General features: G+C 37.1%; 1 protein-coding gene across 1 annotated transcript in view; it reads right to left on the reverse strand.

Moving 5' to 3' along the window:
• ZC3H12B (zinc finger CCCH-type containing 12B) overlaps positions 1 to 7,568 on the reverse strand; it is a 48,146-nt gene extending 40,578 nt beyond the window's left edge. Inside the window, exon 1 of the mRNA XM_061137003.1 lies at positions 6,961 to 7,568. Coding sequence (XP_060992986.1) covers positions 6,961 to 7,568 — 608 coding nt within the window. The remainder of the gene's footprint in view (positions 1 to 6,960) is intronic.
• Positions 7,569 to 10,610: the final 3,042 nt, after the last annotated feature.

Genomic DNA, 10,610 nt, shown 5'->3' on the forward strand with positions numbered 1-10,610 from the left:
GAACTAAAGAGCCTCTTGATGAAAGTGAAAGAGGAGAGTGAAAAAAGTTGGCTTCAAGCTCAACATTCAGAAAATTAAGATCATGGCAACTGGTTCCATCACTTCACGGCAAATAGTTGGGGAAACAGTGGAAACAGTGGCTGACTTTCTGTTTCTGGGCTCCAAAATCACTGCAGATGGTGACTGCAGCCATGAAATTAAAAGAAGTTTACTCCTTGGAAGGAAAGTTATGACCAACCTAGATAGCGTACTGAAAAGCTGAGGCATTACTTCATCAACAAAGGTCCAGCTAGTCAAGGCTATGGTTTTTCCAGTGGTCATGTATGGATATGAGAGTTGGACTATAAAGAAAGCTGAGCACCAAAGAATTGATGCTTTTGACCTGCGGCTATATGCAAAACAGAAAAAGAGACACAGATGTACAGAACAGACTTTTGGTGTTGGAGAAGAATCTTGAGAGTCCCTTGGACTGCAAGGAGATCCAACCAGTCCATCCTAAAGGAGATCAGTCCTGGGTGTTCATTGGAAGGACTGATGTTGAAGCTGAAACTCCAATACTTTGGCCACCTGATGTGAAGAGCTGACTCATTTGAAAAGACCCTGATGCTGCGAAAGATTGAGGGCAGGAGAAGGGGACGGCAGAGGATGAGATGATTGGATAGCATAACTGACTCAATGGACATGGGTTTGAGTGGACTCCTGGAGTTGGTGATGGACAGGGAGGCCTGGCGTGCTGTGGTTCATGGGGTCACAAAGAGTTGGACATGACTGAGTGATTGAACTGAACTGAACTGAAAGCTACCTAAGGAAGTAAATGCCATGTACTCAGAAAACTGTAAGATGATAAAAGAAATTGAGGAAAACACAAACAGATTGAAAGATACACCCTATTTTTGAATTCAGTTCCATTCAGTTTATTTCAGTTGCTCAGTTGTGTCTGACTCCTCATGACCCCAATGGCTGCAACACACCAGGCCTCCCTGTACATCACCAACGCCCAGAGTTTACTCAAACTCAAGTCCATTGAGTCAGTGATGCCATCCAACCATCTCATCCTCTGTCGTACCCTTCTCCTCCATCCCTCAATCTTTCCCAACATTAGGGTCTTTTCCAGTGAGTTAGCTCTTCATATCAGGTGGCCAAAGTACTGGAGTTTCAGCTGCAGCATCAGTCCTTTGAACACCAAGGACTGATCTCCTTTAGGGTGGATTGTTTGGATCATTTTGCAGTCCAAGGGACTCTCAAGAGTCTTCTCCAACATCACAGTTAAAAAACATAAATTCTTCTGTGCTCAGCTTTCTTCATAGTCCACCTCTCACATCCATACATGACCACTGGAAAAACCTTAGCCTTGACTATATGGACCTTTGTTGATGAAGTAATGTCTCTGCTTTTTAATATGCTATCTAGGTTGGTCATAACTTTCCTTCCAAGGAGTAAACGTCTTTTGATTTTGTAGTTTCATTCACCATCTGCAGTGATTTTGGAGCCCAGAAACAGAAAGTCAGCCACTGTTTCCCCAACTATTTGCCATGAAGTGATGGGACCAGTTGCCATGATCTTAATTTTCTGAATGTTGAGCTTGAAGCCAACTTTTTTCACTCTCCTCTTTCACTTTCATCAAGAGGCTCTTTAGTTCTTCTTCACTTTCTGCCATAAGGGTGGTGTCACCTGCATGTCTGAGGTTATTGATATTTCTCCTGGCAATCTTGATTCCAGCTTGTGTTTCCTCCAGCCCAGTGTTTCTCATGATGTGCTCCACGTATAAGTTAAATAAGCAGGGGGACAATATACAGCCTTGACGTATTCCTTTTCCTATTTGGAACCAGTCTGTTGTTCCACGTCCAGTTCTAACTGTTGCTTCCTGACCTGCATACAGGTTTCTCAAGAGGCAGGTCAGGTGGTCTGGTATTCCCATCTCTTTCAGAATTTTCCAGTTTATTGTGATCCAGACAGTCAAAGGCTTTGGCATAGTCAATAAAGCAGAAATAGATGTTTTTCTGGAACTCTCTTGCGTTTTTGAGGATCCGTCAGATGTTGGCAATTTGATCTCTGGTTCCTCTGCCTCTTCTAAAACCAGCTTGAACATCTGGAAGTTCACGGATCATGTATTGCTGAAGCCTGGCTTGGAGAATTTTGAGCATTACTTTAGTAGCGTGTGAGATGAGTGCACTTGTGTGGTAGTTTGAGCATTCTTTGAGATTGCCTTTCTTTGGGATTGGAATGAAAACTCACATTTTCCAGTCCTGTGTCCACTACTCAGTTTTCCCAATGTGCTGGCATATTGAGTGCAACACTTTCACAGCATCATCTTTCAGGATTTGAAATAGCTCAACTGGAATTCCATCACCTCCACTAGCTTTGTTCGTAGTGATGCTTCCTGAGGCCCACTTGACTTCACATTCCAGGATGTCTTGCTCTAGGTGAGTGTGAGTGATCACACAATCATGATTATCTGGGTCATGAAGATCTTTTTTTTTTTTTTTTATATGGTTCTTCTGTGTATTTTGCCACCTATTCTTAATATCGTCTGCCTCTGTTAGGTTCATACCTTTTCTGTCCTTTATTGAGCCCATCTTTGCACAAAATGTTCCCTTGGTATCTCTGATTTTCTTGAAGAGATCTCTAGTCTTTCCCCTTCTATTGTTTTTCTCTGTTTCTTTGCATTGATCTCTGAGGAAGGCTTTCTCATCTCTCCTTGCTATTCTTTGGAACTCTGCATTCAAATGGGTGCATCTTTCCTTTTCTCCTGTGCTTTTCGCTTCCCTTCTTTTCACAGCTATTTGTAAGGTCTCCTCAGACAGCCATTTTGCTTTTTTGCATTTCTTTTTCTTGCAGATGTCTTGATTCCTGTCTCCTGTACAATATCACAAACCTCTTTCCATAGTTCATCAGGCACTCTGTCTATCAGATCTGGTCCCTTAAATCTATGTCTCACTAAGAATTAATAGTGTTAAAGTTACTGTAATACCCTATGCAATCTACAGAGTCAATGCAAGTCCTATCAATATACCAAAGGAATTTTTCACAAAGAAAAAAAGAAATAATTTTAAAATTTGTATGTAATCAAATACCTCCAATAGCCAAAGAATTTGACAAAGAACAAAGTTGAGAAGTCATGCCCTCTGGCTTCAGAATATGATACTAAACTATGATAATCAAGAGTATGGTACTGGTTCAAAAACAGACACCTAGTTTAATGGAACAGAATAAAGAGCCCAGAAAAAAATCTCCATTCATTATGGTCAATTAATCTACAATAAAGGAGGCAGGAATATGCAATGGAGAAACAACCGTCTCTTCAATAAGTGATGCTGGGAAAACTGGACAGCTGTATGTAAGGAAATGAAATTAAAGCATTTTCTAACACCATAAATAGTCAGAGCATCTTATACTAGCAAGTTTTTCATTTGATTATCTCATTGTCTTTGAGGGCAGGACCTTGTTTTATGTGTCCGTAGTTTTTCCCACAGCACATAGCACAGTACTGGATGTTTCCACATCTCTGGGGATGGGGCAAGTGTTTTGAGCCATACATGGAATATTTAGCAGGAATTGCTTAGCAGGCTATCTTAAGGTATATTTTACTATATAGTTCTGTATAATCTTCATAAATACTGTATTTTACAGATGAGAAAACTAGAGTTCAGCCAGGTTAAATGACTTGGGAACACTTGTTATAGATAATATGTACAAAGTGAGAACTTAAGTTTTCTGCCTTTTCAGATGAATAAAATGAAATATTTATAATCTATTCTGTGCCAAGTACTTTGCATATTCTGATTTAGCCTGCAGATGAGCAGAGATTGAGTTCAGAGATTGAATAACTGCCCAAGGCCACACAAGTAATAAATGACAGTTTGTATTAAAATGTGACTCCAATGCTCCTGCAATATATTATGTGGCCATTAGTGTTATTAAGAACACTTGACATAATTTTTAATAGCAGGGAATACATTTACAGAATCCTTTCTTCACATATTATATTTTTTATTTTTATTAAAGTACAGTTGATTTACAATACTATATTAGTTTCAGGTGTACAACGTAGCCATTCAATAGATAGCATCAATGACTCAGTGGACATAAATTAGAGCCAATTCCAGGAGATAGTGAAGGACAGGGAAGCCTGGTGTGCTGCAGTCCATGGGCTTGCAAAGAGTTGGACACAACTTAGTGACTGAATAAAAATAAAGTTTTTTTTTTTAATATAAAATATTGACTATTTTTTTCTGTGATGTAAAATATATCCTTGTATGTTATTTGTTTTATACATAGTACCAGGTGCCTCTCAATATCCTAACCTTATTTGGCCTCTCCTCCATCTTTCTTCCCAGTAGTAACCACTAGTGTGTTCTTTATATTATTGAGTCTGTTTCCATTTTGTTATATTTCATTTTATTTTTTAGATTCCACATATAAGTGATAGCATACAGTATTAGCCTTTCTCTGTCTGACTTTTTCATTAAGCATAATACACTCTAGATTCACCCATATTGTTACAAATAGTCAATTGTCATTCTTTTTTAGGGCTGAGTAATATTTCATTGCATATATACCACAGCTCCTTTATCCAATCATGAGCTTAAGTTTGCTTCCATATCTTGGCTGTTGTAAATAATGCTACTGTGAACATTGGGGTGAGTGTATATATATATATATTTTTTCCAAATATATATATTTGGAAATATATATATATAATATATACATTATATATTATATATAAATGAATATATAATATAAAATATTATATATGATATACATATATATTATATAATATAAATAATAAATATATATATATATATATATTTTTTTCCAAATCAGTGTTTTTATTCCCTTCAGATATACACACAGGAGTGGAATGGTTGGATCATATAATAGTTCTATTTTTACTCTCTTGAAAAATATTGTTGCTCTTTTTTTAATGGCTACACCAGTTTACCTTTCCACCAACAGTACAGGAGGGCTCCCTTTTCTCCACATCTTCACCACCACACTTATTACTTTTTGTGTTCTATTTGACAATAGCAATTCTGGCATGTGTGAGGTGATGTCTCACTGTAGTTTTGATTTGCATTTCCCTGATTATTAGCAATGTTGAGCATCCTTTCATGTGCCTGTTGGTCATCTGTATGTCTTCTTTGGAAAAATATCTATTCAAGTTTTACGCTCATTTTTAAATTGAATTGTTTGGCTTTTTTAATATTGAATTGTATGAGTTGTTTATGCATTTTGGACATTAATCCTAACAGTCATATCACTTGTAAATGCTTTCTTATATTCATTAGGTTTTCTTTTCTTTGTTATGCAATAGCTTTTAAGTCTAATTTGGTGCCACTTGTTTACTTTTACTTTTATTTCCTTTGCTTTAGGAGACAGGTTTAAAAGCATATTGCTATGATTTATGTCAGAGTGTTCTGCCTATGTTTTCGTTTAGAAATTTTATGGCTTATGGTCTTACATTTAAGTATTTAATTCATTTTTACTTTATTTTTGTATGTGGTATCAGGGAAGCCATAACTCAGTTGGTAAAGAATCTGCCTGCAATGCAGGAGACCCCGGTTTGATTCCTGGGTCAGGAAGATCCCCTGGAGAAGGGATAGGCTACCCACTTCAGTATTCTTGTGCTTCCTTGTGGCTCAGCTGGTAAAGAATCAGCCTGTAATGCGGGGGACCTGAGTTCAATCCCTGGGTTGAGAAGATCCCCTGTAGAAGGGAAAGGCTACCCACTCCATTATTCTGGCCCGGAAAATTTCATGGACTGTATAGTCCATGGGGTCGCCAAGAGTTGGACATGACTGAATGACTTTCACTCACTGGCTCAGGAGATAAAGAATCTGCCTGCAATGCAGGGGACACAGGAGATGCAGGTTGATTCCCTGGGTCAGGAAGATCCCTGGGTTGAGAATACTCTCCAATATTGAGAAAACTCTGGTATTTTTGCCTGAAAAACCAAGATATTGGCAAGGCTGTGTTCTTTCTGCAGGCTGCAGAGAAGAATACATCCCTTAACTTCTTCAGTTTCTGGAGGCTGCTCACATTCCTTGGCTCACGGTCTCTTTCTCACACCTCTCCAACTTCTTGTTTCTGTCATCAAATCACCTACTATTCATTCTGATCCTGTTGCCTCCCTCCCTCTTGTAAGGCCCCTTGAGGTTACATTGAGCCCACCATAAAATACAGGATAATTTCCCCCATCCCAAGGTCACTAGCTTAATCATATTTGCAAAGTTCTTTTTTATCATGTAAGAAAATATATTATCAGATTCCAAGGATTAGGATGTGGACATCATTAGGGGACTATTATTCAGTTTACCATGTTACTTCAGCTCAGAGACAATCATTGGGATGAGAAAAGTCAGAATGGTACTTGCGATTGTAATACAACTTGAAGGGTATAGAGATAAGGAGGTGATCACCCCTAGACTGGAAAATGACATAAACCCATGTAGTGGGGGTAGGAATCATCACAATTTACATGGAGTTTGTTAAAGAGAGTAATATAAATTCAGTATGCATGAGATACAATCAAGTGGGAGGAGGAAAAGATCAAATCACAAAGTCAAGCAAAAGGATCCACATTTGAGATAGGCTTGAAAATTTTGAATTACTGAAAGTTCCCAAGTAAACTCCCAAGTGACATTATAAAAGTACTATTTTCAGGATGATTTGTTTAGCCAAGTAGAGGTGGGAGAGGGGACCTCAAGAGGAACAAATGCTGATTGGTTCTATCTCCTCTGAAGTATCACTGGTGTCTAAGGTGCTTTCAGAACACCTGAAAACAAGAAGGCAATAATTTCAAAGGCCATATAAAAGGCCAGTCAGGATCATTTTAACATCTGTCCATCAAGAGGAGCACAAATCACAGACAACTAAGGGCCTCCCATATTGTAAAGGAAGCTGATTTCTATGAGGTCAAGGCAGTTTTAAAGAAAGAGAAAGAAAATATACCAGTCTTACCTCATTGCCACATTACTTCCATCTATGACAATTGGCCTCAAATTGTCACTGTTGTCTATTTCATCTTCAAGAGACAGCTCAGGGCTTGTGATCTCTCTGGAGCTGGGCCCCCGAGGCCCTAACAGACTCAAGTTGACTTGCCCTTCCAAATCACCTTTGTTCCCAAGTCTGACAAGCTCTGCCAATACATCATTAATAAGCGATTCTGGACCCAGTTTATTGAGCACTGATTGAATCTGTTCCTCTGCGTAACCCAACTTTAAAGCAAAATCCATCTTGGTTTGGTATTCTTTTTCCAAGTCAAGCTTCCCATCATGTAGAATGCTGCTCTGGGAGAAGCTTGGATGATCTAGGCAGGGTGATCTACATAGCTGGCGGTGTGGCTTAGAAAGGATCTCCTTTTTATTCAATTGAACATCTCCCAGTTGGCAACTATTGTCATTGCTGCTGTTTTTAAGGCTCATTTGCTCAGGATCACTCTCAGAGCCCAGCCACTCTTCAGAATCAGCATTGCCCTGCTCTGTATTCTCTTGCTTAGACTGCTGCTTCTCTTCCTTGGAGGCACTCTTCTTCATTTTTGGTGTTTCCACTGCAGCGGTGGCTGTCATCCCGTTCAGTAGGCAGTCTAAGGTCTAATCAGCTTTTTTTTTTTTCTTTTTAGCCTGCTTGGAATTCAGGTACATTGGCATTCCTTTGCATAAAATGTGGTGGCAGTGGTGGCACACGAGTTTGCCTGTTTGGTTTGTTATGTTTAGATGTTACCAGTTCCTACAAATAAACACACATATCATAATCATGTTTAGTAAACTTATGGAAAATTATTTTAGAATATGGTGCTTTCTTCCTAAGAAACTACAGGCTGTCTGATATATTTTTCTGCTTAAAATGATTGGACTCAAAATAATTTCAAATGTCTTTTCAGATCACAACAATATGAGACTATAAAATCAACTACAAGAAAAACAACTAAAAGAAGAAAACAAATATGTGGAGTCTAAACAGCATGCTACTAAACAACCAATGGGTCATTGAATAAATCAAAGATAAAATTTTTAAAAAAGTATCTTGGGATAAAAATGTAAACACAATGACACAGAAATCTATTGGGCTGCAGGAAAGTAGTTCTAAGAGGGAAGTTTATAGTGATTAAAGCCTACCTCAGGAAACAAGAAAAGTCTCAAATAAACCAACCTAAGTTAAAGGAACTAGAAAAAGAAAAACAAACAAAACCCAGAGTTAGTAGAAGGAAATAAATAATAAAGATTAAAGCAGAAATAAATGAAATATAGACTAAAAAGCAAGAGAAAAGATTAATGAAAGTTAAGAGCTGGTTTTTTGAAAAGATATACAAAATTGAAAAATTGTTAGCCAGAACTAATCAAATAGAGGGTTTCCCTGGTGGCTCAGATGGTAAAGAATCTGCCTACAATGTGGAAGACCCAGATTTGATTCCTGGGTCAGCAAGATCCCCTGGCAAAGGAACTAGCTACCCACTCCAGTATTCTCACCTAGAGAATCACATGGACAGAGGAGCCTGTTGGGCTAGAGTACATGGGGTCTCAAAGAGTTGGACACGACTGAGTGACTAACAGACACACCAAAAAGAGAGAGGGCCTAGATAAATAAAATCAGAAATGGAAAGAAAAATTTACAACTGACAGCCCAGAAATACAAAGAATTATAAGAAAATTACTATAAAAAACTATATACTACAAAAATGGACAGCCTAAAAGAAATGGATATTCTTAGAAATACAGTCTCCCAAGACTAATCAGGAAGAAATAGATAAAAATACAAACAAACCAATTGCCAGGAATGAAACTAAATCTGTAATTTAAAACTTCCCAACAAACAAAAGTCTAACACCAGATGGCTTCACAAATAAATTCTACCAAACATTTTAAAAAGAGCTACTGCCTCTCCTCCTCAGACTATTCCAAAAATGGAAGAGAAGAAAATGCTTTCAATGCTGTTTTCAAGCCAGTATTACCCTGATTTAAAAAAATAATTAGACAAAGATAATCTAAAAAATAAAATTGCAGGCAAACATCACTGATAAACATAAATGCAAAAACCCTCAACAAAGTATTACCAAACTAAATTCAACAGTAAGTTAGAAGGTTCACATACCATGACTCAGTAGTATTTATCAAAGGATGCAAAGATCTTTCAATATCTGCAAATCATTGTGATTCACCACATTAACAAATTGAATAAAATCATATGCTCACTTCAATTGATGCAGAAAAAGCTTTTGACAAAATTTAGCATCTGTTTATAATAAAGCCTCTCCAGAAAGTGGGAATAGAAGTAACATGCCTAAACATAATAAAGGCCTTATATGCCCCTACAACCAACAATATACTTAGTTGTGAAATGCAGAAAACACTTTGTCTAAGATCAGGAACAAGATAAATTTCCCCACTCTCACTGCCTTTATTCAACAGAGTATTGAAAGTTCTAATCACAACAATTATAAAAGAAAAAGAAATGAAAGTAATCCAAATTATAAAGAAAGAAGTCAAACTTCTTGCAGATGACATGATACTATATACAGAAACCCTAAAGACTCCACCAAACAAACAAACAAACAAACAAAAAAACAACTATTATATCTGATAAATGAATTCACTAAAGTTATAGGATACAAAATTAATATACAGAAATCTGTAGTTTTTCTATTCAATAAAAAACATACATCAGAAAGAAAAATTAACAATCCCACTTATAATTGCATTAAACAGAATCAAATACCTAGGAATAAATTTAACTGGGGTGGTGAAAAGCCTGTACTCTGAACAGGATAAGTCATTGACAAAAGAAATTGAAGAATACACAAACAAATAGAAGATATACCTTGCTCATGGATTAGAATAATTAATATTGTTAAAACATCCATATTACACAAAGTGACCTACAGATTCAATGCAATCTCTATCAAAGCATCAATGACAGTTTTCACAGGACTAGAACAAATAATTCTAAAGTTTATATAAAACCATGAAAGGCACTGGATAGCCAAAGCAATTTTGAGTAAAAAAAAATGCTGGAGGTATCACACTCCTTTACTTAAAACTTTACTACAAAGCTATAGTAATTAAACCAGCATGTAACTTGGTACAAAAAGACACATAAATCAATGGGAGAGAGCCCCCAAGTAAGCCAATGCCTATAGGATTTATGACTATAAATGACTATATAAATTTATGACTATAAATTTATGACTAAGGAGGCAAGAATATACAATGGAGAAAAGAGAGCTTCTCCAATAAATGGTGTTGGGGAGGAGAGAGTGGGATGAATTGAGAAGGCAGCACTGACATATATACAATACTAAGTGCAAAATAGATAGCAAGTGGGAACCAGTTGTATAGCACAGGGAACTCAGCTCAGTGCTTTGTGATGACCTAGAGGGCTGGGATTGGGGCAAGGCAGAGGGAGGCTCAAGAGGGAGGAGATATAGGTATACTTATAGCTGATTCATATTGTTGTGTAGGAGAAACCAACACAACATGGTAAAGCAACTATACTCCAATTAAAAATAAATTAAAAAAATGGTGTTGGGAAAAATTGAATACCTGTATGTAGAAGAATCAAGCTGGACTAAATTCTTATACTACATACAAAAATAAATTCAAAATGGATTAAAG

The sequence above is a fragment of the Dama dama genome, chromosome X (genome assembly GCF_033118175.1).
Source record: "Dama dama isolate Ldn47 chromosome X, ASM3311817v1, whole genome shotgun sequence".
Classification (NCBI taxonomy): domain Eukaryota; kingdom Metazoa; phylum Chordata; class Mammalia; order Artiodactyla; family Cervidae; genus Dama; species Dama dama.